This window comes from Danio rerio, chromosome 22 (assembly GCF_052040795.2).
Source record: "Danio rerio strain M-AB ecotype USA chromosome 22, GRCz13ab, whole genome shotgun sequence".
Classification (NCBI taxonomy): domain Eukaryota; kingdom Metazoa; phylum Chordata; class Actinopteri; order Cypriniformes; family Danionidae; genus Danio; species Danio rerio.
This window is the reverse complement of record NC_141042.1, coordinates 2,555,374-2,582,988: the sequence shown is the minus strand read 5'-3', so window position 1 is coordinate 2,582,988 and position 27,615 is coordinate 2,555,374. Positions and strand designations below refer to the sequence as shown.

Below are 27,615 nucleotides of genomic sequence, written 5' to 3'. Positions count from 1 at the left end.
AAGGCTGAGTGACTGATTGTGTAGAATAACTGAATATGTAAAGCACTGATTATTTAGGTTAAATACTTGTATGAAGCTATATGTGTCAGATGTTGGAATGAGTAACATATTATCAAGTTATTATGCTTTCATGACAATGTATGCAAACACTTAGTTCCTTTGCATAAGTTGCATCTATACTTTGCTGACATAGACCTGTAACATCTCTGCTGACATGAGCTAGTGGGCTGAGAGCCAAGAATAGCAGGACCCCTTAGACTAAAAACCTATTCAAAAATGGTCAAGAGTTAAAAAGAGACTTAGGGGTGTGTCAAATAATCCTGTATAAAAATTGTAACAAACACAGATACTTCAGAAGTTGTCCAGGAGAGACTTGAGAATGCTCTGGGGTCTGCTCTGCTCTTTCTCGGCTTTATTATGGAGAATAAAGTCTATTTTCTAATATTCAAAACCTCTGGTCTGATAATTTTTAATTGATGAGAAGTCAATATTTACGACACTAGTGACATCACTGTGACGGGTAGGGTTAGGTGAGTCTATTAAAAAGCATTGGATGCAGCCCAGATTGCACTGCACCAGGTCTGCAGCCAGACCCCTCTTCTCCATCCTGGTAAAGTGTTAATTTAAACAACTAAAGTTACAATTTAACATAAATTTTGGGGAAAATGACAAATAAAACATGTAAAACGTTGAATATAACAAACTTACCTTCAGATAACAGTTCCGTCCGTTGCCTTATGTTCGTTTTTTTTATTTTTGCCTGATTCTTTCACTGAATGCATGTGATTTTGCCATGTCCCACACACTGCCCAGCCAACTTCAGCGAGTCGTAGGTAAATTAGATCAAAATATTCATATTGTCTTTACAGGTTATTTGATCACTTTTATTTAGTTTTACAATATTATTAATCATTTTCCACGTGTGCTTGAAATTGCTGTCCACCCTGTCATGATGTGGTAAATGCCCCTTTAAGAAACCCTTTTGACGTACTCACTGGCATTCCCCTGCAATTTTGACCTGTATTCAGAGGAGGTTAAACCATTTGATGAGCACACAGTAGGTATCTACACTTTTTCCTCATATTGTTTGAAACTGAATGTTGTCAAGTTTAACATGCCAACCCTGTCATAGTGAAATATGAATTAATATGAACATTTTTCAGTAATTAAAAATATGCGCTTGTTAAATGTGACGTCACACGAAGCCGCTTCCAGGTCCAAGCGCTCTATTCAACTGTATAAGGAGACTCATGAAATGGTAATTATGAACGTTTACAAAGCGATTTAATAATTTCGAAAATCACAATCGCAGTATATATGTCCATGCCTAATATCCGATGGCCAGAAAGTGATACATTTTTTTATAAATTGTTAAAATTTTGGCTTTTGTGATGCAGCAAGCCCAGAGATTGTTGTGTACACTATGACTTTATATAAAATTAACTTTAATGTGTGATATGAATTAAAAGTGATCATAAGCATGTGGGCTGTGGTAGTCCAGTAAAAGAAAAGTACCTCAGTCTAGTTCTGCTGTCTGTGTTGCAAATCCCATAAGAGCATCCAAAAAAACAAACAAAAAGTGCTCAGGGGGCTTCTCAAATAATTGGTCGGTGCTCTTTGGGTAAGGGATTCATCAAAACAACAACAGAAATCAGTCCGGGGCACTCGAAAAATGTGAAAAATTTAATCTAATTTTTATTCACATGGCTGAATCTTAAAAAGCTACGCGTTTCGGCAGGGAACTGCCTTCATCAGGGTAACAGCGATCAGGTGCATCTAGAGTCTCTTTTGAGTACAACGGTCACATGACTCATCTAAACATCTCAACAATACTCAAACATATTAACAAACAAGGTCAACTATAATCATTAATTCGTCATAGATAGAAGGGGGCATACAAACATAACCCTATTTTCATGTATGTGCACATGTATGTACGTGTTCGTAGGGGTGTATATATGTATGTACATGCCATGTTTAAGCATATTTATCGGTACATACTTGTTTATTAGTTCTATATATATATATATATTATATATAGTTCTTATATATAGTTATATATATATATATATATATAGATATATAGATATATATATATATATGCAAGTGTATGTCTGTATATGTTTGTATGCCCCGTTCTATCTATGCCGAATTAATGACGATAGTTGACCTTTTGTTAAATTGACAGTTGGTTAAATTGTTTGAGAATACGCTTATTTCACAAATTAGCTTCAAACAACATCCCAATCTCTGTAAGAGTAATATGCTCAAGTGTCCTCCTAGGCTTCAGTTCCTGGCAGCAGTTAAACACCATGGGGACGCTTTTCTTGCTTCAGCCAATGTAATACGGCGAGCGATTAAACAATGCAGTTCTCTATAGCACACCCTGGTGTTGTCTGTAATAGTGTTGTCCCGGTACTGAAGTTTTAAATCCATCCATTTTCTGCTAACATTGAAGCGCCGCTGAGCGCGGATGACTCGACTGATCTTCACGGCTGCTTCGCGCTTCAGTCTCCGTGTATCTGTGTTTGCACTCAGCTCTTCGCCCAGTGCAAACACAGATACACGGAGACTGGAGCGCGAAGCAGCCATGAACATCAGTCGAGCCATCAAGCAGATCGCTTGTCTGTGTTTGTACTTGGTAAACAGCTGAGGGTGAACAGATGACCTTCTCGGCCAATCACAGTCATTTCTGTTGAGCATGTGAACAGCAAATCAGCGCTGTTTTAAGAAAGCCATCAACAGTGTCTTAAATGTTAGCAATTGACGTTTTTTCTTATAATTTAGTATCGTGACGAGTCTAATATAGTAAAAGAATCAGTTAATTAACTTGAGTTTGATAAATGGCATCTAAAACGTTTGTTTGGGAAAGAAAATGTTAGCTAACTAGTGCCTTTTCTCTTAACATAGCTGAAAATGAGCTCTGATGTCCTTTCTATTTACAGCATTCATTCAGAACGGACCTTCGGGTCACTCGGAAGGCTGTGAATTTATAAATTTGTGTCACTTTATCTTCGCTGATAAGATATACAGCCAAGTACACAACGTTCCTATGTAACTCCCAATGATACTTCTGGGTTTTTTCCCACCGCAGCCTCGATTTCGCTTTTAATAATGGCGGCCGCATGAAATCAGTCTATTGTTGAGATGTTTAGATTAGTCATGTGACCGTTGTACTCAAAAGAGACTCTAGATCAGTGGTCACCAAACTTGTTCCTGGAGGGCCGATGTCCTGCAGATTTTAGTTCCAACCCTAATCAAACACACCTGAACAAGCTAATCGAGGTCTAATTGGGTATACTTGAAACATCCAGGCAGGTGTGTTGAGGCAAGATGGAGGTAAACCCTGCAGGGACACGGCCCTCCAGGACCAGGATTGGTGAGCCCTGCTCTAGAATGTCATGTTTGATGGGTCAGATGACATTAATCACGTGAGACACAAAAAAAATCACTGTTGTATTCTGATATTCCTATGCGTAAAAGCACAACTCTTAATGATGAAGCGAAACGCAAGAGAAAGGAGAGGCGTCTCCGGCAGAGGGCGCGCCGAGCCAACAAACCAGCTGGACGAACTCTCTGTAAACCCCTTGCTACTCCTGATGACCCTCTTGCTCGTAGTCGAACTCTGAATGAACTCCCTACTCGTACTTTTGTTGAACTTTCTACTGAGTTCGCACACCTGAATCTAAGTGCATATCTATATAGCACATTATAAATCAAGGCTGATATTAAAATGCCTAAATGTTGATTTATATGATATAATGTATTCTGATGACTATATATCTGTCTTCTTACTGTTCAAGTGATTTAGCATGCTCCTTGAATGTATGATTTAAGTAGCTTGTTGATTTATGAACATTGTCACTGAGACACTGGGTATTAAAGCTGACATGTACTCATCAGCTTTGCGCTTTCTGATTTCTGTATACTGAGAGTCGTGGGCACTTTATTCTCAAATGGTCGATAAAGTAAGGATCTTTGTTTCTGTTATTTGTATTTTGTTTATTCTACTTTTTCACTGGATTTTATTTTATTAATAAAAGTGTATTTTATTACTTTTCTTCACTGGAGTGGACATTGAATTCATTTTCCAGAACCCATCAAAGTTACCCTGTGTGGTAAAGTTTGAATCTAATTTGTTCTTTTGCAAAATACCTTCTAAAGACGATCCTTTAACTAAACTCTAGCTAAGAAATATAGCGAAGGGAGGATCCTGATTTTATCTTTGTTTAATTAGGGTGATTAAATAAAGGCGAATCAGCACAAGATGCACCTGCGGCCTCATGTATCAACGCTGCGTACGCACAAAAACTTTGCGTACGCCAGGTTTCACGCTCAGAATCGCTCACGTTTGGATTTAGTAATGATGAAGTGAACGTGGGAATGTGCGCAGCTTCACGGTAGCTTTCTGGCTGGCGTACGCACATTTTTTGTGCGTGCCTGTTTTATTTCCATTGGCGACTCCTAGAGGCAGTTGTGTTAAATTCCTCTCTACAAAGTGTCTGAGCCTTGCAATGGCAGCTGTATGAGGTATATAAGGTTTCCATACCATACTGTTGATCAGCTAAACATTAAAGCGCAATTTGCAGCGGTCGCCTGTTTTAATAATGTAATGGGAGCGATCTACTGCACGCACATTGCTATAAAGGCACCATGTGTAGATGAATTTGCATGCGTGAATCAGAAACATTTCCATTCAATAAATGTGCAAATAAAATATGATGCACAAACTTATTAATGATTCCTACTTGTCTTTCTTGTGATAAATAGTAGGCAAGATCTGATATGTAGCGGGGAAAAAAAGAAGAATGAGTTCATCAGACGCTGGATTCGAACCGAGTTCATGCTTAAAAGTGTCAAAACATGTTGACATGCGTTTAACGAGCTGCGCCACTGAGACTGTTAAGGACAGTACAACATTTTACACCTATAAATCACACTATTTCTTTTTTTTAATTCACTCAGTGCGATGTTCAGACCCAACTGTGTTAACCGCATCAGCTAAACTCTCCCACTCTATTTTTTTCTGTTGTTGTTAATTCCGGACAAACTTGCAAATAACACCGCTTTTCTCCGGTCTACCTCCGAAAGCAGCACCTCCAATTCACATTCTGTTCAAAGTTTCTCTTATTGCTTGCTTTTTCCGTTGCTTTTTCGTTGGGTTTTGCCATTAGCAGTCATTAGCATATTCATACGGGGGAGGAGGCAGGGAGGGGTTTTGCGCTCGTGCATGTTACGCTCAGTTTCACGTTCATTCGGATGTACAAAAGAATATGCGTGAGATTCGGCGTACGCAGTGTTTCATACATCTGAATTTTTTTCTGCGTACGCACATTTACAGCTTTGTGCGTACGCAATGTTTTAGCATGATTTCCACGCAAGTCTTCGTACATGAGGCCCCTGATCACTGTTACCCTGATGAAGGCAGTTCCCTGCCGAAGCGCGTAGCTTTTCAAGATTTAGCCACGTGAATAAAGGCTTTTTAAATTTTCCACATTTTTCGAGTTGATGAATCCCTTACCGTACGCTCACACCGAAAGTGGCGAGAGCGTCAAAGTAGCCGGAAGTCATTCATTTTCAATAAGAGCCGGCGGCGATAAGCGGCGAGGAGCAGCACGGCGCGTCTTCGCCGGCGTGAGCGTCGAGGAGAGTTGAAATTAAGTCAACTTTATGGTAATGAGCTATGACGCGGTTCGCAAAAGCAATCAGAATAAAGACGTCCATCGCTTGATAGAAGTTCAGAGAACACAGACCTGTGAACTTTGGTTCCGACCACAGTTGTTCCCATGGGTTTGATTATTGCGGTCGCCGGATTTCCAATTATTTAAAATTTTTCCTACAGGAACATACATTTAATAAGTTACTGGCGAGTTACTGATGTTCATTAATGATATATAAATTTATCTTAAAAAAGCGGGAATCTCACGCGATGTGACAGTACAAAACAGTATTGCTGCTTCAGGATATTTCAGACATATGGACACATATTGGATAAATAGAGCAAAGCCACACCACACGCAACTTGATCTTCCATTGTTGTATGAATTTGATAAGAAGTGCGCAACATTTTCACGCTAGAAACATGTTTTATGCAGGAATGTAACTGATAATGCTGCAACGGCTCCTTTAAATATGAGATCAATGTTGCGAGTTTTGACGCTCTCGCCGCAGGAGCTGAAGGCAGACAGCGTTGTCGCCAGGGCGGCCAGAGCGACCTTGGATGCTCTCGCCGCTTTCGGTGTGAACGTACGGTTACTCATAAGAGCATATTTGGACCATTTTTAATGTTAGTTATTAATGCTTCTTTATTATGAAGCCTGTCAGAAAACACGGCTGAGAGCACCCGGGGGGCACGGACCTTGCGGACAACCTGTCAAACAGCAATGAAGCGTCAATTGTGAATTAACGTGCACTCATGCCTTGCTAATAAATTAGTGAATACTAACTTTTAGGAAGGTCAATTTCATTGATGTGCACTCCATCATAACAAAGAACATGAATACGGCTCCTCCTTTTCATGAACTGTCAGATGTTTCCTCAGCTCTGCAGGCCTCAAAAACGTTTTGCCGCACTGATCACATTTATGCGGTTTCTCTCCAGTGTGGAGCATCATGTGTTCATTGCGGGACGATGAAACTCTGAAACTCTTCCCACACTGAGCACACGAGTACGGCTTCTCTCCGGTGTGGATCCTCTCGTGCGCTACCAGATGTCCCGAATGTCTGAATGTTTTGTTGCAGTGTGAACACACGAACGGCCTCTCTCCAGTGTGGATCATCTGGTGCTGCTTCAGGTCTGTAGCCCTAACAAAAGTCTTCTCGCACTCGAAGCATGCGTGCGCTCTCACACCAGCGTGGATCTTCTGATGGGCGTTTAAAACTTGTAAACGTGCAAAACTCTTCCCGCACACAGGACACGAATAAGGCTTCTCCTGTGTATGATATCTAAGATGGTCCTTCAGCTGAGAAGCTCTCGAAAAAGCTTTGTCGCATTGGTCACATTTGTGCGGCTTCTCTCCGGTGTGGATGAGCATGTGTTTGCTGAGGTGTGATGATTGTTTAAAGCCAATCCCGCACTGAGTACAGGTGAACGGTTTCTCTCCAGTGTGGATCATCTGGTGTCGCTTCAAGTCTCGAGCTGTAATGAAAGTCTTCTCACACTTAACGCACACAAACTTTCGTACACCAGTGTGGATCTTCCGATGTTCATGTAAAATTGACAGCAGTGTAAAGCTCTTCTCACACTCAGAACATGAATGAGGCTTCTCGTTTGTAAGATGCTCCCTCTCATGTGTTTTCATGAGTCTTAACTGGCTGAATCTCTTGTCGCAGTGCGAACACTTGTAAGGGTTCTCAACAACGTGGTTTAGCATGTGTTTATTAAGGTGTGACGACTGTTTAAAACTCATCCCACACAAAGCACACGTGTACGGTTTCTCAGCAGTGTGGATCATCTGGTGCCGCTTCAAGTCTGCGGATTTAATGAAAGCCTTCCCACACTCAATGCACACATGCTCTCTCACACCAGTGTGGATCTTCTGATGTTCATTTAAACTCGACTGTCTTGTAAAGCTCTTTCCGCACTCAGAGCATGCATAAGGCTTCTCGTTTGAATGAACTCGGAGATGCTCCTTCAGCTCTGAAAGCCTGGAAAACGTTCTGCTGCATTGATCACATTGGTGCGGTTTCTCTCCGGTGTGGATCAGCATGTGCTGATTACAGGAAGATGACTGAGTGAAACTCTTCCCACACTGAGCACACGTGTAGGGTTTCTCTCCAGTGTGAGTCCTCTCGTGCGTTTTCAGGTGTCCTAACTGATTGAATCTCTTGTCGCAGTGTGAACACTTGTGCGGTTTCTCTCCGCTGTGGATCCTCATGTGAAGCTCGAGAGCATATTTTCGGTTAAAGCGGTTTCCGCACTCAGTGCAGGTGAAACTTTTGGCTGTTCCTCCTTCCGTTACAAAAACGTCTTTGTCCTTTGAGTGAGTATCTTCACTTCTGACATGATGTTTCTCCTCATCTTCACTCAGTTCTTCACTCTCCTCCATCCCTACCACATCTGAAAATGAATTAAGTAACATGTTACAGCAGTACGCATTCATTCCTCTGCAAAGCTCAGTTTCATATCAGAGTTAGTAAAAGCATGTACTATAACAAGACTTTGCAGCATGGGACAGTTTTAATTTATTGATGTGTATTCAATTCATTCATTTTTTTTTAAAGGGCACGTAGGTTACCTCTAAGAGTTTTGTAGAGCTGTGAACCTGCACTGGACTCAGGGTTCGGTTACGATTATCATGCCATCGATTCGGTTCAATTGGATATCTCGGAGCATCACGGTGCATTGACGATGCTTTCCATACACAGTTTTATAAATTCTTGTAATAAAATGTATGAATATATTAATATTAATTAAGGGTGTCACGATCCTCCAAATCCTTGATTCGATTAAATTTTTGATTCTAAAGGCACGATTCGATTCGATTATGAATAATTAATTAATGAACAATTAATTATTTGTAGCCTACCGTTTAAACTACCTGACCTGCATGGTCTTTGTTTTACCCATAAACAAATCATACAGTAAATGAATAAAGGCAAGATACACACATAATTACCACCCGTCAATCACTTTTTCTGCGGGACTCGTGAATAGGCAGTGATCTGTGTCGTTATAATGGCGTCGGTAAAAAGACGCACAACCAACAGGAACCAGGCAACAGTATCTGAGGTGTTCGCTAAAATGACTAAGTACAAGTGAGTGAAAGATTGAAGCAGTCCTCTGACTGCCTGGACCTGCTGTCTCGAGCGCATGGCTGTGTGTGCGTCTGTGTCTGTGTGGTCACGTGATGTGCATTTTCAGAGGTAGAGAGGAAGGAGGGCTGCTCAGAAATGCTACACGCCACTGTGGATGTCAAATCGTTGTCGTTCTAAAATGCCATTTAAAAACAAAGACAGTGTAAACAGGGCCTGAGTGTGAACTTTTCGCGAGTGGATTTGCAACAGGGGCGGGCGGAGGATCGCGATGCCGGTGTTGTCTATCGGATGAACCGTACGTAATACGTACATAGCAGAGCTTGCAAAACTGTGTTTTTTTGTCGACAACACGAACGTTGTCAACATAACTCACTGGAAATCCAAAATGCTTCCACACCGGCGACTTCATTGAAAGAGGAGAGGGTTTAAGCTCTGTCGACGGGTCTCCTGCTTCTGCAGTTTAACAAGCACTTCAACAAGCCTGTTTTTTTCCCGCTTGGCAAGCCAAGCTGACGTGACATGGGGGCGTGGCAGCATCGACGATTCTATTTTTTGATTCGATAATCGAAATTGAGCATAAATTTCGATCGATTACGATAAAAAATCTAAATTGTGACACCCCTAATATTTATATACTATTTGTAATACAATTTTGTCATTTAATACAAGCAGTCATATATATAAACTGTACCTTTAAACGACACAGGCATTTATAGCAAATAAAATAAAGAAATATAAATATCCCGCTCGCTTTCTGATCCGTCTACCAAGTTCTCTTACACCCCTTTGATTGGTCACACGCTCAACAAAAACGGTTGCGATTGGCTCTTGCGCGCTGCGCTTTTCACAGATGAGTTTTACTGATACGTGGCAGGCGGCAGCAGCGATCACAGCTGATGTATGATAGACACGGTGGAGAAAACTCTGCAGGCACACGGTCGTGTCTGTATTTAGAAGTAATGCTGTTAAACAGCCGAGAGGAAAAGATAAATCACGCCAGCACGTCAAATGGGCCACAGTATGTGTGCGTGTGTGAGAGAGAGAGGGAAATGGAGTACTTGCATTCCCTCAATCACAGTGAAATAGGGGCTTCTGCTGTGTGTCAGTGAAAGACTGATCCAGCAAACACACACGCAGTCAAATTGAGCCCAGTTTCTGCGTTTGAAGTTGTTGGAGCGTTGTAAATACTCGTCCTCGCGACAGAGCGCACATGAGATAAATGACGACAGTACATAATAACCGGTTATGATTATTACTGAACCGATACCGAATTGTCCACGTCTGCATCGCAGTGCACCGAAGAAACAATTAATTTTAACACCCCTGGTGTTTTGTGTCTCCAGGATGTGTCTGTAAAGTTTCAGCTCAAAACACACATCAGACTTTTCATTATACCTTTTTCAGGATTCTTCTTTATACATTTTTGCACCAGGTGGCGGTTTTGTCGTACTGCGCCTTTAAGGCGAGTCCTCCCAAACTACCATTTCTATGTGCCTTTCTACGTGCCTAAATCTTAATTTTGATTTTTGATTTGATTTATTTATTTTCAAACAAAAACATCATACATAAAATATCATTAACAAAAAAAAATATATATATATATACACATTTAAGCATGGTCGAAAATGGAGCGGGATGAAGCATAAGATTATTAATCTCCCACCCCATTACCACATACATCATTCGTTTATTACTTAAACTTATTTGTTCTTTTATTTATCTCTTCTTTTTACATGAAACATATTTTTATCCTTATGGCGTCTTTGACAAATAATATGTTTGATTCTATTTGTACCTTTTCATTTTGTAACAGACCCAAAGAAGAAAAAAAAAAGAAAAAAATACACAGTACTGCAAAAAGAAAAAGAACAACAACAACAACAGTATTGCAAATAGCCATTAATTAAAATTTCATCATACTTTTCTCTTTTTATCCTTTTTTTCAATCACCCTCTTCATAATATTTCTTTATATATATATATATATATATATATATATATATATATATATATATATATATATATATATATATATATATAAATAATGGGGGGGGTGTTGTTGTTGTCGCGCGCATACTGAAGAGCGGTGTTAAGATCAGTGTTGTCGTTCGCCTACTGAAGGGCAGGACGGAGGGTGTGTCGCGTCACGGGGGCACTTTTGATCATTTTGGAAGGGCACTTTATATCCAAGACTAAACAGGGCACAGGTTGAGCCCTATGTGTGCACGTGCCTGTATATATATATATACATTCCTGTAAATATATTAATACAGTTTTTTGTAATTGAAAAAACTTAATAAAAAATAAAATAAAAATTGTTAAGATAAAATTAAAAGTCATTAAAAAAAGAACTAAAACTGATGAAGTACTTTAAGATTTAACAACTTCACTGTTTTTTAGCCTCATTATTGAAGAGTAATGAATAAACACAAACCTATTAGTTCTTCAGTCTCTTCCTGTTTAATTCTGCAGGGTTCTGGATCACTCATCTTCTCACTGTCCTTCAATAAACTCTGTCTTTGTCTTTCACTGATGGCGGCAGAGCTTTAGGAGAATAAACAGAGAAATCTGATTCATTTACACTGATTGAGGAAATAAACACATTATGATGATATATCTTATAAATAGGCCCACAAGGAATCTGCGCATGGAGAATTCCACAGATTTTTAGCCCATCATAAACTCTCTTTATTTACTTGACTAAATATGTGTAATATCTATGCTCAGTTTTTAAATTAATTACAGTAATATTACTGACTAATATGAAAATGTTCATCTGATTTATGTACAATGCAGCTTGTGCAGTAATATTTTCTGTCTTTTAGTAGAGATATTATATGAGAGACTTGCTTTGTTTACCAAATAAAGTGAATCTAATTGGATTTGCATTTTAAACATTAAATAAAAATTAAAAAGATATAATTTTTTATTTGATATATTAAGGTTTTAGTTGTGATACTCCACAAATATATCTGAAGAAATCTGCAGATTTTTACCAAAATTCTCTGCAGAAAAAGCAAAACACGTCCGCAGATTCCGTCTGGCCCTGCCTATAGGTGAAATATGTGAATATTTAATCTGCTCACAAGTAAGCTGACAACAATAACCTAACCCAATGTGGCAATTTGTAGATCCGAAGACATAAAAACTACTGACATTACATGAAGAGGATTTCAGCAGTTAATATTATAATACTGCTGAGCATCAGACTATAAACTCATTAAACAGCCATTTAGGAGAAGCAGCAGATCATCGTCTTACACTGAGTGTTTACAGAAATAACCAATTACTATAGTAATTAATTAAAAAATACATTTGCATTTATATTAATATTTTGTTTAAATATTAAGTATTCGTATCAATGAAGTGATTAGATTGTTAGCAATCGCACATTTTCAGTTGAAGTCAGAATTATTCACCCCGTTTATTTTTTCCCCAATTTCTGTTAAACAGAGATTTTTTTCAAAGAATTTCTAAACATAAGTTTTAATAACTCATTTCTAATAACTGATTTATTTTATCTTTGCCATGATGACAGTAAATAATATTTCACTAGATATTTTTTTAAACACTTTTATTCAGCTTAAAAGAACATTTAAAGGCTTAACTAGGTTAATTAGGTTAACTAGGCAGGTTAGGGTAATTAGGCAAGTTACTGTATTTTGATGGTTTGTTCTGTAGTTGAAAAACAAAAATAATTTATAGGGGCTAATAATTTTGACCTTAAAATCGTTCAGAAAAAAATAGAAATTGCTTTTATTCTTGCAGAAATAATACAAATGAGAATTTCTCCAGAAGAAACAATATTATCAGACATGCTGTGAAAATTTCCTTGCTCTGTTAAACATCATTTAGGAAATATTTAAAAAATAAATAAATAAATAAAAGAGTGCCAATTATTCTGACTGCAACTTTATGTATATTTACAGAAACTAGAAAATCTCAAATACGTTTAAAAATTAGGAGGACCAGAAATGATTCGTTGAATGTTTTCTGCATCAAACTTCACATATCTGCCGCAGGAGATTCCCATTATCCCCCTTGACAGATCATACTGTGTAACACAACGAACACAAACACTCATACTTGTGTCAAATTGTCCTCTCAGAGCTCCTCTCTGCCTGCTGTATTGTTTTGGTCAGCAGACACACAGATAGAGGTGAACTCAATGCAGAAACTAGTCGCAGATTGTCGCTTAAATAAACTGTAAATTGTGTTTTATTGTTGTGTAAACACGAGAAAAAACGTCAACGACTCACCTCAGCTCCGAAGATTTGACGCTGAATGAACGCGTCAGCGTTGACGTCATCACCACGCGGCGGGCGCAACGACGGATCATCAAAACCGCGCCAAATTTAATGATTGAAAAATAAATAATAATAAAAAACGCGCCGAATTAACACTAGAACTGCCATGGGGTCAATTTGATCCATTACTGTTATTCAAATGTACATAACAGACCTTCAATAAAACAATCAGGCCCCTCCCAGTCATTGACTTTTCCTAAAATTGCCTTATTTATAATTGCCAGATATTAAAAATTGTTTAGATAAAAAAAGATTAAAAAGTAGGACATACCTATAAGCACCAGCGTGGGTCAAATTTACCATCTATAAAAAAAATGCTTGTATTTATGCACTGCTTATGTTTGAAATTACTCACCAGTGACTTTCACTTTCAGTTTCACTTACTGAATTTGTGGTTATAATAAAGGAAGTCACAATGACAAAGATTTGTAGAGCTATTAAACACAAAATGCAATTAACGATGGAGAGTCTGAAGAATCAAGCTATGCATCAAATTTAGATATTTTAACCTTCTCATAACCTACTCCTAAAATAATCTTGTTATCCTGAAATAATTATTTAATGAGTCTAGACACCTTGCGTTAACAGTGGCAATTTAATATTATTTTATTATAATTTATTATTTAGTTAAATGTGAAATTAGATTAAATTAGAATAGCACTTTCTTCTAAAACAAATGTATGGATGAAGGAAAATAAAGATGGGGATTTCAATGCGCATACTACTCCGTAGAGGTACAAAAACAGACATAAATGGAGAAATAAAAAAAACAAAAAAACGAAGATCACTTAATTACGTTAGCTAAACTTATGATTAAAAAATTATTTGATTTTATGAAAAAGAGTTTTGGTAACTCTTAAACTGATCATATTAGGCAGAACACAACCCGAATGAGTTATGAATGAATTAACTCTAATGCTTTAAGTTAATTTAATTAATCTAGTTTTAGTCTGTGCTTTTAGTATGTGCATGTGGCAGGATAACGGTTCAGCAGTTTTCATACTGGGCAGCTTTACTGCACACACCCATAGTTCACTGACAAGCTACGCAAACGATCGTGGACGATTTATTCAATGTGATTCTGGAGTCGAAAAGACTCGTTTTGAGATTTAACAGCTGTTTGCGTTCATTCTCAGTGATACGGCAGTGGTCTTCAAGCACCGGGCGAAATGGTACCAGGCCAAACATAGATTGGCACTGTGTGCTTGTCTGAAAAACACAGTTGAGAGCCGGGTTCGTATTCTGGACTGGGTTTCGGGCGGCCGCTGTGATTGAATACTGTTCACCTTATTCTTCGCCGACGAGCGGGCGCCGCCATTTGAATATTTTTGGCTCAAGACTTCCGGTCTCGTTCAATTCCATTCATTTTTAGACATTAAAAACTGCTTGTTTCGTTGTTTGATGTTGCAAACTGATATTTTCTTGTTATATTATTCTGCATAGTCATGCAAACATTTGTTTGTAGAGCGAGTAGTTTGACTGCTTTCTGCCGTTTAATATTCCTAGTCATTTCTCCCACAGGCGACTGAAACGGAAGTTCTAAAACAATCGCAGAAACAGGCGCACTTCCGCATTTTAGAATAAGGTCAATACCAAAGTTGCCAACTTGGGTGCGTTACTGACTGTAACAAAAAAACAGGGTCCGGGAGTGGGGTGATATTATGGGAGTTTTCCAGAAGAAATAACAAATTGGGAGGATGGTGGGAGATGGGTCTGAAATGTGGGAGACTCCTGGGAAGATGCACCCAGTTGAATGAATGCCGCGAACGCACTACGAGTCATGTGACAAAACTGACCGATCAGCTTCATACTCTGTATGGAATATACTCATTTCAGGCAGGACTAATTATCTCAAACACAGAACACCCAAACACTGTAGTGCTTTTTAATTTTCTCCATAAATAAAACTTGTATCAGAGTGACAGCAATGTTTTGTCAGCTTGCCAATACTTCCTCAGCACATTTTCACAGAATGCAACAAGTGACATGATCAAACGCCTTCATCATGTCCACAGAAGCACATGGCAAACTCCCATCAACCAAAAGCACAAGACCTTAGAAACAAGATTGAAGACCTTATGAGCATGACTGAAAGGACAAGTGGCTGAAATGAGCTTCATTTGCAGGGTGACAGACAACACTCTTAGGTAAAGGGTGAGGAGTTCTGTCATCAAGAGGAGTCCAGAGTAGGGCCATTGCTCTCTTACATCAAGAAGAGCTAGCTGAGGTGGTTTGGGCTCTTTCGAAAGATTCCTGGACGCCTACTTGTGAGTCGTCTCATGTGTTTTCAGATGTCCTCTATGTCTGAATGCTTTGTCGCAGTGTGAACACTTGAAAGGTTTCTCTCCAGTGTGGATCATCATGTGCTGCTTCAGGTCTGGAGCTCTCATAAACCTCTTCCCACACTGAGTACATGTGTACGGTTTCTCTCCAGTGTGAACACTCTCATGTGTCTTCAGGTTTCCAGATTGACTGAATGTTTTGTCGCAGTGTGAGCACTTGTACGGTTTCTCTCCAGTGTGGATCATCTGGTGTCGTTTCAGATCTGGAGCTCTAATGAAAGTCTTCTCGCACACGAAGCACACAAACTCTCTCACCCCAGTGTGGATCTTCCGATGCGAGTTTAATTCTTGTAAACGTTTAAAACTCATTTTACACACAGGACATGAGTAAGGCTTCTCCTTTGTATGAACTCTAAGATGGTCCGTCAGATAAGAAGCTCTCAAAAATGTTTTGGCGCATTGTTCACATTTGTGTGTTTTCTCTCCAGTGTGGATCCTCTGTTGATGTACTTTAAAGTGCGACTGATGTGCAAAACTCTTTCCACACTCAGAGCATGAATAAGGCTTCTTGTTTGCATGAACTCTAAGATGTCTCTTCAAACCTGTAGGCCATGAAAATAATTTGCCGCATTGATCACACTTGTGTGGTTTCTCTCCAGTGTGGATCTTCACATGCGATTTCAAGTGTCCTGAACGACTGAATCTCTTGCCGCAGTGTGAACACTTGTAAGGTTTCTCTCCAGTGTGGATCCTCATGTGAACGTTGAGGTCGTATTTCTGGTTAAAACTCCTTCCACACTGATTGCAGGTGAAATACTTTCTATTCATTATAATATTTTGTTCGTCCTCTGTGTGAGTTTCCTCTTCACTCTTGACATGATGTTTCTCCTCATCTTCACTCTCCTCCTTCACCATCACATCTGAAAATTAACAGCAGATGGTTGCTAAACTATATATTTTAACAGCATACACCGCTCTGGGCTAGTCTTTACAAGCAGATGGAGCTCTGGGCTAAATGTGTTTATGTATATATTAATATTCCATGAAAGATGTAGGACCAGATGGGCATTGCACAAAAGTAAGATAAGGGATTAAGCTGGAATTTAGCCTCGACTTGTTTGCATGAATGCAGGCTAAATTAAGCTAAACTAAGTTACGATGGAGATTGAGGGCCCATTTCCCGGATCGCTTGAGAACGAGTGTACAGTGCGAGTGCGCTAAATCGGGCTCAGGCACGGTTCACTTGGCCGACCCTGGCCTGGTTGGAAGAGGTGTGCTTGAGGGCGGTTCACTTGGGCTTTGGTGCGGTATGTTTGTAGTGCGAGATGAAAATGCACCAAAGCCCGAAACTGAAAGCGAGACGTGACTTTAAGGAACTGTTTCATATGGATTTATTAATCACTCTTACTGTTCAATGAACGCAAACTGACGTAGTTTATTAAAGACGCAAACTCCTCACTGCACGACAGCTGCGCGGCTTCAGCAGACCTCCTCATTCCTGCAGCACGAGGGCTTTATGATTGTTTATGAGCGCCAAAAGTGGCAGATCTGTTCGACGAAATACCTGACTGCGTGTCACCGCATCCCTAAGGACTGTTTGGTGAAATATTTCACTGCGTGTCACTGCATATCAAACGACTGCAATGATATAACTAGAGAAATCTCCACTGTGCTGAGCGAGAGCGCTCACTGAACAGAGCAACATCGATGACGTAAGCGTGCCCAGGCCCGATTGTAATGTGAATGCGGGCCGTCGGGGGAGACAGGAAGGGGGACAAGTGTGCTTTGGCCCAGTTCGTGGCAACTGTACGTAGTGTGAGTACGGCCTTATTCTTTGCAGCTAGCAGGCTAACAACCAAGCTAAGACTAATCATATTCAGGGGCGGACTTAACCAATAAGCGAGGTAAGCAGCCTCTTAGGGCCCCAGGAAATTAGGGAGCCCCGACCAATGCCAAAAAGCCTATATTAATTACATAGCTCAGGGGTGCTCAACCCTGTTCCTGGAGATCTACGTTCCTACAGAGTTAAGCTACGGTCACACTAAAGTTTGTGTGTGGGAAATTCTGTCGTACAGTGCTGCGAAAGGGGGAGGGATTTAACAAGATGATTAGACATTTTATTAGCGAGCGATTGCTCCATGTTTTAAATTTCTGTCCAGAGAGGTCATGTTTTGATCCTCGACTTGTCTCACGCAGTCAAGTGATGCGATTTCGCAGGTCAGAGTTCACCAAGCTTGAACTTTGCACCGCAGCAACTTGCAAAACTTAACACATGACCCTGCGCTTCCGGTCTGACGTATTCGCATGCGTATGAGAAGTCTATGGGATGAAAAGCCCAGTGTGACCAAAGCTTTCAGCTTCAACCCTGATCAAACACACCTGAATCATTTAATTAGGACCTGAACAGCACTTGATAATTACAAACAGGTGTGTTTGATATGGGTTGCAACTGAAATCTGCAGGAAGGTAGATCTCCAGGAACAGGGCTGAGCGACCCTGACATAGCCCTTTATATGTTGTAAAATCTGTCTATTACCATTAGGAATTTAACGTTATTACTTCTTTTCAAATCAGGGGGCCACCAAGAATAATAGAACATTCCTTTCGTACTGCACATGTAAACATTAAAATCCAACTAGAACCTAAAGTTCATTGATAAACTTTGATGTTGGCTTGAGAAAGTCAAACATTTATGGCATTGTTAGGTGGTTGCTAGGCAGTTGCTAAATGGCAATGCTTGTGTACATGTTTGATCAAATGCTAATACTAAGTAGGCATTTCTAGCATATGTCATTGCATTTAGATAATCATTCATAGCATGTAGCTAATCGTTATTAGCACTGGCTTCCATTATCATTGTTACCATGCATAGTACACAGGAAGTCCCATTTGCTAGCATGAGTCAAACAAGCCAATGTCCAGGTCCCTACGATGTTCTGATGTAGAGATATTGCTATTTTAAAATGGTTGCTAGGTTATACTGTTTTATTGCTATGGGGACATTTGACAGGTTAGTGATGATACATTAAAGCTTCTTGACAATATGAGTGATCTAAATCAACCCCGATGTTTCTATGACAGTCTTTATGAGTGTCAAAAACTGGACTTGAACATTATGTATTCCTGGTGTTGGGTTGCGGCTGGAAGGGCATTCGCTGTGTAAAACAAATGCTGGATAAGTTGGCAGTTCATTCCGTTGTGGCGACCCCTGATTAATAAAGGGACTAAGGGAATGAACATTATGTAAAAATGGCTTGCTGTATTTTTTTGAAAATACAATGCTTAATAAGTGTGAAGGGGATACGTGCAAAAATGGCTTGCAATATCAGTAAAAAATATGGAGTTTAAGTCAAAAATGGCTTGCCTTATTTTGAGAAAAATAATGCTTAAAAATTATTTATTGGAAAACTATAAGTCTGATAAACCTTAAAGATATAGCAACAAAATCTACCGCATCTAATACAGCTTTTGGCCAAATTTGGGGCTTGTATAATTTTTTTATATGCCCGGATTATAAAAATTTAACATTTAACATTTTTTATTAAAAAAATTATAAGTCTTGCAGGCATGAGGAGATATAGCAACAATCTTGAATGCAGAAGGCACATTTTGACCACATTTGGGCCTTGTGGCATGAACGGCCTAGGAGAAGATAAGTTTGTTTTCAAGGACAGAGTTGTATAACAGTATGTTGGCTTTCTCAAGCCAACATAATAACAAATATGACTGATTAACTGTACATAGTTTGCAAACTTGCATTTATTTTATTTGTGAATTTATCATATATAATTATGCATTAGGAAGATAAAAGCTCCGCTTAAAATATATTTTTACATGCAGTCTATTTACCAATGTACAGAGAAAAAATATGTATTTAGAGATGGAGAGTAATTTGAGTTTCAATGCTAGGGCCTGGAATTGCTTAGGGATCACTAATTCCACCCATGATCCAAGCGATCTATATGTTGTTGTTGTTTTTTTTGCTGAGAATAAAGATCACGATTTTCTCACAATTCTGTAGATGTAAAATAAAGGTTAATATGCGTAGGCTATTATTATTATTGTTATTTCTCAAACATATGATAAAGCAACACTAATATTATTAGCCCCATGTGTTGGTCTACTGTTGGTTAAATTGCTAAATTTTGTATAGACTTGGAATGGTGGACTTAAACAGACTTTAAATAAGTTAATGCACAGTAAAGTGATCACATCAGCATACAACTAATCATAATTCTGAAGTTTACTATGTTTGAGACATATGCTTGCCATCTGTCACTGACAACATTATTAGACCATTTTTTCACAGCTTTTTTTTATCAGACTCCAGCTTATTCAACATTATATAGGCTAGAGTGGTTATACTGACCCACTAAACATTTACTGTTTGCTATGACAGGAAAAAAACATTCAATTCTAGCCATAGTCATAACTCTAAAATGTGATGTGATCATGTTAATAATGTGAATGCTTTCAGTTTCACTTTCACTGCCTTGTACGGTTCATGGCTGCCGTCACTGAGAAAAAAAAAACACTGGAAAAAAACTACTGGACGGGCATCCGCTGTGTAAAAACGTGCTGGACCAGTAGGCGGTTCATTCTGCTGTGGCGACCCCGGATTAATAAAGGGACTAAGCCGAAAAGAAAATGAATGAATGAATGTAGTATTTTCCACTGATGACTCCTCTAACTGAAAGCTTGAACAGTACTCTTGCATTTCATCCATTATTATGGGCGTCTTATCTTCCCATTCTGCAAAGCCCACTCTGTCCCGCTACATCCACCTGCAATTAATTAATCATAATGTATTTTTTATTACACGAGTTATTATTCGCAGTGCCCACAGATATAACCACCACTTCACATCTAGTCTTCTTCTCTAATCTTCACTGATGTGAAGACTTGTCTGTCCACCTTTATGCTTCTCTCCTGACCATGAAAATATAATTGGCTGAATCATAGAAAAGCTGATTAAGATTGTGAGTAGGGTCGAATTGAGGCTGCAATCTTTTTTCGATTAATTGTGCAGCCCTAGTCCACATTTGAATTGGAGTAATATAAAAATAATAAGTTCATTCATTTTCTTGTCGGCTTAGTCCCTTTATTAATCTGGGGTCACCACAGTGGAATGAACCGCCAACTTATCCAGCAAGTTTTTTTAAGCAGCGGATGCCCTTCCAGCCGCAACCCATCTCTGTGAAACATCCACACACACACAGTACGGACAATTTAGCCTACCCAATTCACCTGTACAGCATGTCTTTTGGACTGTGGGGGAAACCGGAGTACCCGGAGGAAACCCACGCGAACGCAGGGAGAACATGGAAACTTTACACAGAAACGGCAACTGAGCCGAGGATCGAACCAGCGACCTTCTTGCTGTGAGGCGAACGTGCTACCCACTGTGTCGCCAAACACAATAAGTGTATCTTTAAATTTCCTGACGTTAAAATAGGATCCAAATCCCTCCCATTTTGAGGCCCACCGCAACGTGACGTAGGAGTTAAGTTTCCCCGCCCACCAAATTGATTGACAGCCGCATATAATCATATCAACAAGACAGAACATGCGCAAAGCAACCAGGATTAAAAGATCCATTAAGCTCTCTGTGATCATAAATCATCATCAAATGTGTTTAAGAATGAGTTTTACAAGCTTAAAACAGAGCATGTTTTAATTAATTACAACGATTTTATCTTCTTTATCACCACAGTTGTATGTCAGTACATTTATAAAAGAAGACTCAATCCCGGTTTGAGGATTTTAAATCAGGTTTAAATCAAGCCTCATTATAGAAGAGTAATGAATAAACACAAACCTATTAGTTCTTCAGTGTCTTCCTGTTTAATTCTGCAGGGTTCTGGATCACTCATCTTCTCACTGTCCTTCAATAAACTCTGTCTTTGTCTTTCACTGATGGCGGCAGAGCTTCAGGAGAATAAACAGAGAAATCTGATTCATTTACACTGATTGAGGAAATAAACATATTACAATGTTGAATCTTGTGGGAGATACAATATATGATTATGTGATTTACTCAAGTCAACATCAATAACATTAACTGAATGTGGCAATTTGTACATCAGAAGACGTCAGTGTAATGAATGAGGTAATAAAAGAAACTATTGACATGAAATAAAGAGGATTTCAGCAGCTCTGATAATATTAATGAACCAGCTCATGAATAAAGATCAGCTCATTTATACTGCAGGATGAACCAATTACTATTTCAAAAACAAAACAAAACAAAGGGCACCACTATTTTCTGCATCAAATTAAACATGTTAGCTGCAGTAGATTCCCATATTTCCCCTCACAGATCCTATTTCGCGGTACAACAAACAGAAACGTGGAAAAACTCAAACACACCAACACAAACAAGTTGCTCAGATCATATCTTCCTCTCAGAGCTCCTCTCTGCCTGCTGTACTGTTTTGGTCGGCAGACACACAGATAGAAGTGAACTCAATGCAGAAACTAGTCGCAGATTGTCGCTTTAATAAACTGTAAAGTGTGTTTTATTGTTGTGTAAACACGAGAAAAAGCGTCAACGACTCAACTCAGCTCTGAAGACTCGACGCTGAATGAACGCGTCAGCGCTGACGTCATCACGGAGGCGGGTACAACGGTGTATTTGTATTTTTTATTGTAAATATGATGACAGCATATTGACATTTTACAAATTACGCATCACCTTTGAATATATATATATATATATATATAAACTAATATAAAACAAACAAAAACTATACCAAATTATATTAATTTATTAAATGTGATTCTGGAATCGAACAGACTTCTGAAATTTAACAGCTGTTTGCGTTGATTCTCATCAACAGCTCTAAACCCTTGCTTCTGCTGAGGTGTTTTCATCCAGTCTGGGCTGATTTTGAGGCTTAATTTGAGGCACAACTTTCTCTGTGTTTCAGCAAATGGAATGATTTTTAATGACAAGTCTTATTTTGACAAATATTTTGGGAAAATGCTTTGAAATCTTAAAAAAAAAAAACACTAATTAACCACCCTTTCATTATGTTGGGGGCTGTTTATTGCCCTATTGACTTCCATTATAATGACATTTTTTAATTGCAAAGTCCATGACAGCATATAATAATGTATTCTAGATTGTTGCTGGTTTCTGGTGATCGCTCTGTAGTTTCTGGCTTTTACATGGAGTATAGTGTGTGAGACTGTAACAGAGACCTTTGCACACTTATCTTGATATGTAAGAGAAAATACAAATAAGCAGCTCAGCTTGGAAAACATAGTAAACATAATTTCTGCACTCCACAGAACCCCATATTGAAGCCAGAAATGTTTTAACAGGCCTATCTAAAGGGCTGATCCTGCCAATTGCTGACCAACAGTAAAATGACACATTTCACCTCTTCCCAATAGGGTAAACCACCAAGTTCAGTTTCAGTTTTCCTTTATTTTGTCATTCAAAACATCACAGTAGATGTAATGCTGAACTAAATGTCACATCGACACCAGCAACAACATAAAAAAAAAAAACAATTTAATCCCCATGATGTTCAAGATCAAAAGGACAAGATTTCGATAACAATACTGAAGTCCTTTTGGTCATGACCTCAAGGTCAATGTTTCGTGAGTAGGAATACCTGGGGAACGAGATAAGTGTGGCGTACCCCATACTTCCTCAGCAGATTTCCACAGAATGCAACAAGTGACACGGTCACGGGACACAGAAGCCGTTGCTCTTTTACATCAAGAAGAGCTAGGTGGTTTGGGCATCTGTTTTGAATAACTACTGGACGCCTACCTAGGGAGCTGTTCTGGACATGTCCCACTGGGAAGAGGCCCCAGGGAAAAAATCCATGATCAGAGTCCCTCTGCTTGCCTGTGAACACATTGAAATCTTCTGCATCTTCGAAATTAAAGACTGATTGTTTATCTGGGTCTCCAGGCTATAGTTTAAGTTAGCTCTTTGTGGTGTCAGGTAACTTGTTAGTTTTTCTGTCATGTCACAATTAATTGCTGTATTAATGTAATAAAACTCATTAAGGGTGCTTTCACACTTGTGAATCGATTCAGTAGTTCTGAAACAGAGATTACAATTGTTACATTGTTGCTCTTTGCTCTTGGAGCGGTTCGCTTTCACACTGCAAAGTTTCTAAACGGACCAAAATAGCTAAAACAAGTCACGTGCGAGTAAACTCTCCTTACATTGGTCAGAGTGTCAGGGTTTATTTTGCAGCGTCCCGCTCAGCTGTCAGGAGAGGTGGTGGTTTGGTGGTGATTGACAGGGTGCGCACAATGTGTCTGAGGAGAGATGCGGTGGGGAGGGGTGAGAAGGGTGCGCGACGATGCCTATTTGAGGACCGGGAGGGAGACGCGAGATTACCGGGAGATCATCACTCGTTTGCAGGCATTCCGGAGACTCGCGAAACTTCCCGCCCTACTCATAATTCTCTCTTCATATAGCCGTAAGCCTATTACATATCCATAAAACACTGTGATATAACCGCGCTCGGATCGTATCGCTTTCTCACTGCAATCGAACCGCTCCAGAGTTCGTTTCAATCCAGCCGAGACCACCTCATTCAAGCGATCTCGGAGCGATTACTTTGGAGCGAAACAGAGCGCGATTACCCTGTTCACATATGCCAAACGAACCGCGCTAACTGGGCAATCGAGACGCGTTCCGAAACAAAAGTGTAGGTGTGAAAGCAACCTAAAATACTTTTTAGCTGTGAAATCTGATGTTCGTGAATACAGTGGAGAGTTTCCAGGAAGGTAAATATCATTGATGTTAACAGGGAACATGAATAAGGCTCCGCCTTGCATGAGCCAGAAAATGTTTCCTCAGCTCGTACGGCCTCAAAAATGCCTTACCGCATTGATCACATTTATGTGGTCTTTCTCCAGTGTGGCGCAGCATGTGTGAAGTAAGAGATGATGAAACTCTAAAACTCTTCCCACACTCAGTACATGTGTACGGTTTCTCTCCAGTGTGAATCCGCTGGTGTTGTTTCAGGTCAGTAGCTCTAATGAAACTCTTCTCACACTGTAAGCACACAAACTCCCTCACACCAGTGTGGATCTTCAGATGTTCATTTGAATTTCGTAAACGCCTAAAACTCATTCCACACACAGGACATGAATAAGGCTTTTCCTGTGTATGAACTTCAAGATGGTCCGTCAGATGAGAAGCTCTAAAAAAGGTTTTACCGCACTGATCACACTTGTGTGTTTTGTCTCCAGTGTGGCGCAGCAAGTGCCTTTCAAGGTTTGAGGATCGTTTAAAACTCATCCCACACAAAGTACATGTGAACGGTTTCTCTTTAGTGTGGACTATCTGGTGTCGTTTCAAGTCTCCAGTTTTAATAAAACTCTTCCCACACTTAAAGCACACATGCTCTCTCACACCAGTGTGGATCTTCTGATGTTTTTTTACATGTGACTGATCTATAAAACTCTTTCCACACTCAGAGCATGAATAAGGCTTCTCCTTTGTATGAATTTTAAGATGGATCTTTAACTCTGAAGGCCTTGAAAATAATTTGCTGCATTGATCACATTTGTGCCGTTTCCGTCCAGTGTGGGTCTTCTCATGCGATTTCAGGTGGGCTGAACAATAGAAACTCTTGTCGCAGTGTGAACACTTGTAAGGGTTCTCTCCGGTGTGGATCAACATGTGAGACTTGAGATCACATTTGCGGCTGAAACTCTTTCCACACTGTGTACAAGTGAAATCTTTCCTTTTTGTTATAAAATTGTGTTCGTCCTCTGTGTGAGTTTCTTCTTCCCTCTTGACATGATGTTTCTCCTCATCTTCACTCAGTTCTTCACTCTCCTCCTTCACCATCACATCTGAAAACGAAAGTAAAGAATACTTTAAAGGCACATTTTTTTTTCACAGCAGATGGAGTGCTGAACTATATTTTACTAGTTATGGAGACTGTAATAGGGAAGCATTGTTTCCAGTCGCAAGGGCAGAGCTAGGGGTGGAAACAGTCTACATCAACATAATCAAGGCCACCCCGCTCGTAATTGCATTTTTAAACAGAAAAAAAAAACTCTTTAAATTTTAAATATCTGTATATTTATATTTAGAAATGCACTTTTCTAGCTTCCATCAATACTGAGACAAGTAGCTCCCCATGAAATTAAAATGTAATGTAATGTATTTTTTATTTAGTGCCATGTCAGCAACCAAGGCTATCTTCATGGCAGGAATCTTTCAACAATAAATATACAATTTAAAAATTAACAAACAAAATAAAACATAAATTAAATAAGATTTTTTGTGTTAATACATGATAAAAATTCTAAAATCTTTTCTTGTTTCACTTTGTCAAAAATGTCCTTAAAAGAGTTCATTTCATAAAAAGTCCTTCTGGAATCAGTAAAAGCAGGACAGTCCAGTAAAATATGTTTTACAGTAAGATGAGTTTTGCAGCACAAACACTGAGTAGGGTTTTCACCTTGGATCAAAAAACCATGTGTAATTCTCGTATGCCCAATACGACATCTGGTAAAAACGACTTGATCAAATCGATTCTTAAAATGTCTTAAAATTCTGTGTGAAACTTCAGGTTGGATTTCATGTAGTTTATTGTTTTCTAATGCATCCCATTCCTTTTGCCACTTGTTTAAAATGCAAGCGTTGATAAAAGGTTTCATCTCTGACGGAGGAATTTGGCATTTGTTCACTACTTGCTTCAAAGCATCTTTAGCAGCTGCATCAGCTCGCTCATTTCCTAAAAGTCCGACATGTCCAGGAACCCAGCAAAAAATGATGTGATAAAACTGATTTTGTAGTTGGTGAACTTTAGTTAAAATATTGTCAATCAAAGGATGATCATTCGTTGGAGATTCCATAACTTGGAGGCATGATTTAGAGTCTGTAAAAATGATGGATTTCTTTTGTTGGGCATTTTCTATATACTCCAATGCTAAAAGTAAAGCGCGGGCTTCAGCTGTGAATATGGAGCATTCTTTAGGCAGACTGATTCCATGACTTTGTTCCCCTGTTACCATTGCTGCTGCTACATTACTTTCCATCTTTGAACCATCTGTGAAGATTGGTATGTGCTGAGAATATTGAGTTCTGATATCCAGGTATTGTTGTTTGTACATATTGGGATGAGTAACTGCTTTCTTCTGATGTCCTAGCTCCATATTGATTATAGGCGTCTTTAAATTCCAGGGAGGCAATGAGTTGAAGTGTATTTGTTTTAAAATGTCCAGGTTTAAATTTAGATTTTGTAAGTGTGAATTCCCATGAAATTAAAAAGTTGGCATTTTGAAATAATGAAATATTAAAGATTAACCTCACTGTTCATCAGGCTCATTATTGAAGAGTAATGAATAAACACAAACCTATTAGTTCTTCAGTCTCTTCCTGTTTAATTCTGCAGGGTTCTGGATCACTCATCTTCTCACTGTCCTTCAATAAACTCTGTCTTTGTCTTTCACTGATGGCGCTTTAGGAGAAGAAACAACAAGAAATCTAATTTGTTTACACTGATTGATGAAATAAAACATTATAATGTTGAATCTTATAGGAGAAACAATATGATTATATAATTTGTTCAAGTTAGCTGACACCAATAACATTAACTCAATGTGATAATCTGTTAATCAGAAGGCATCAGTATAATGAATAAGGGAATAAAAGAAGCTATTGACTAAAAATAAAGAGGATTTCAGCAGCTCTGATAATATTGATGAACCTCAGACTATAAACACTCATAAATCAGCAGCAGCGGATCAGCTCATTTTATACAGAGTGTTTGCAGGATGAACTAATTACCATTTTATAAATAAGACAAAGAGCACCTCAAGCTATTTCTCTGCATCAAACTAAAGATGTACGCTGCAGTATTTCCCTACACAGATCATATTTCGCTGTACAACTGAATTCAAACACAACAACAAACAAGTTACTCAGCTCATATTGTCCTCTCAGAGCTGCTCTCTGCCTGCTGTATTGTTTTGGTCGGCAGACACACAGATAGAGGTGAACTCAATGCAGAAACTAGTCGCAGATTGTCGCTTTAATAAACTGTAAAGTGTGTTTTATTGTTGTGCAAACACGAGAAAAAGCGTCAACGACTCACCTCAGCTCTGAAGACTCGACGCTGAATGAACGCGTCAGCGCTGACGTCATCACGGAGAGGCGGGAACAGCGGCGGATTTGATTGTTTTTAAATTACAAATAAGATTACAACACAATGACAGTTTACAAATCACGCATCATCTGTGAATATATATGAAAACTTTTTTATAAAAATCAGATAGCTTA

The 27,615-nt window shown here is 39.1% G+C and overlaps 4 protein-coding genes across 7 annotated transcripts in view; all 4 read right to left on the bottom strand.

Annotated features, from left to right (window-relative positions):
• The window catches only part of si:dkey-4c15.14, a 231,553-nt gene that overhangs the window by 108,773 nt on the left and 95,165 nt on the right, over positions 1-27,615 (bottom strand). The gene's annotated exons all lie outside the window — the stretch shown is intronic.
• On the bottom strand, positions 858-13,084 carry LOC100150670 (uncharacterized). 3 transcript variants are annotated; one of them, XR_015521487.1, is made up of 4 exons: positions 13,015-13,084; positions 11,190-11,299; positions 5,465-8,058; positions 858-1,722 (listed from the first exon to the last, which is right to left on the bottom strand). XR_015521487.1 is itself a non-coding variant. In XM_087303447.1 (3 exons), the coding sequence occupies exons 1-3, from the start codon at positions 13,062-13,064 to the stop codon at positions 6,482-6,484; spliced, it is 1,737 nt and encodes a 578-aa protein (XP_087159573.1). In that variant the 5' UTR covers positions 13,065-13,084; the 3' UTR covers positions 4,212-6,481. The 3 variants fall into 3 exon arrangements, 2 of the variants coding, with proteins under 2 accessions (XP_087159573.1, XP_087159574.1); XM_087303447.1 differs by lacking the exon at positions 858-1,722 and having other exon boundaries at positions 4,212-8,058; XM_087303448.1 differs by lacking the exons at positions 858-1,722; positions 11,190-11,299; positions 13,015-13,084 and adding an exon at positions 9,557-10,123 and having other exon boundaries at positions 4,212-9,502.
• LOC147831437 (uncharacterized) lies at positions 14,934-21,945 on the bottom strand. Its single transcript, XM_087303676.1, has 3 exons — positions 21,905-21,945; positions 21,163-21,272; positions 14,934-16,264 (listed from the first exon to the last, which is right to left on the bottom strand). Exons 2-3 carry the CDS (start codon positions 21,215-21,217, stop codon positions 15,324-15,326), a joined length of 996 nt encoding a protein of 331 aa, XP_087159802.1. The 5' UTR covers positions 21,218-21,272; positions 21,905-21,945; the 3' UTR covers positions 14,934-15,323.
• LOC103909509 (uncharacterized) lies at positions 14,934-27,481 on the bottom strand. Of its 2 annotated transcripts, XM_087303585.1 has the most exons (5): positions 27,431-27,481; positions 26,691-26,794; positions 24,201-25,178; positions 21,163-21,272; positions 14,934-16,264 (listed from the first exon to the last, which is right to left on the bottom strand). In XM_087303585.1, exons 1-4 carry the CDS (start codon positions 27,478-27,480, stop codon positions 21,232-21,234), a joined length of 1,173 nt encoding a protein of 390 aa, XP_087159711.1. In that variant the 5' UTR covers position 27,481; the 3' UTR covers positions 14,934-16,264; positions 21,163-21,231. The 2 variants fall into 2 exon arrangements, with proteins under 2 accessions (XP_087159711.1, XP_087159710.1); XM_087303584.1 differs by lacking the exons at positions 14,934-16,264; positions 21,163-21,272 and having other exon boundaries at positions 22,375-25,178.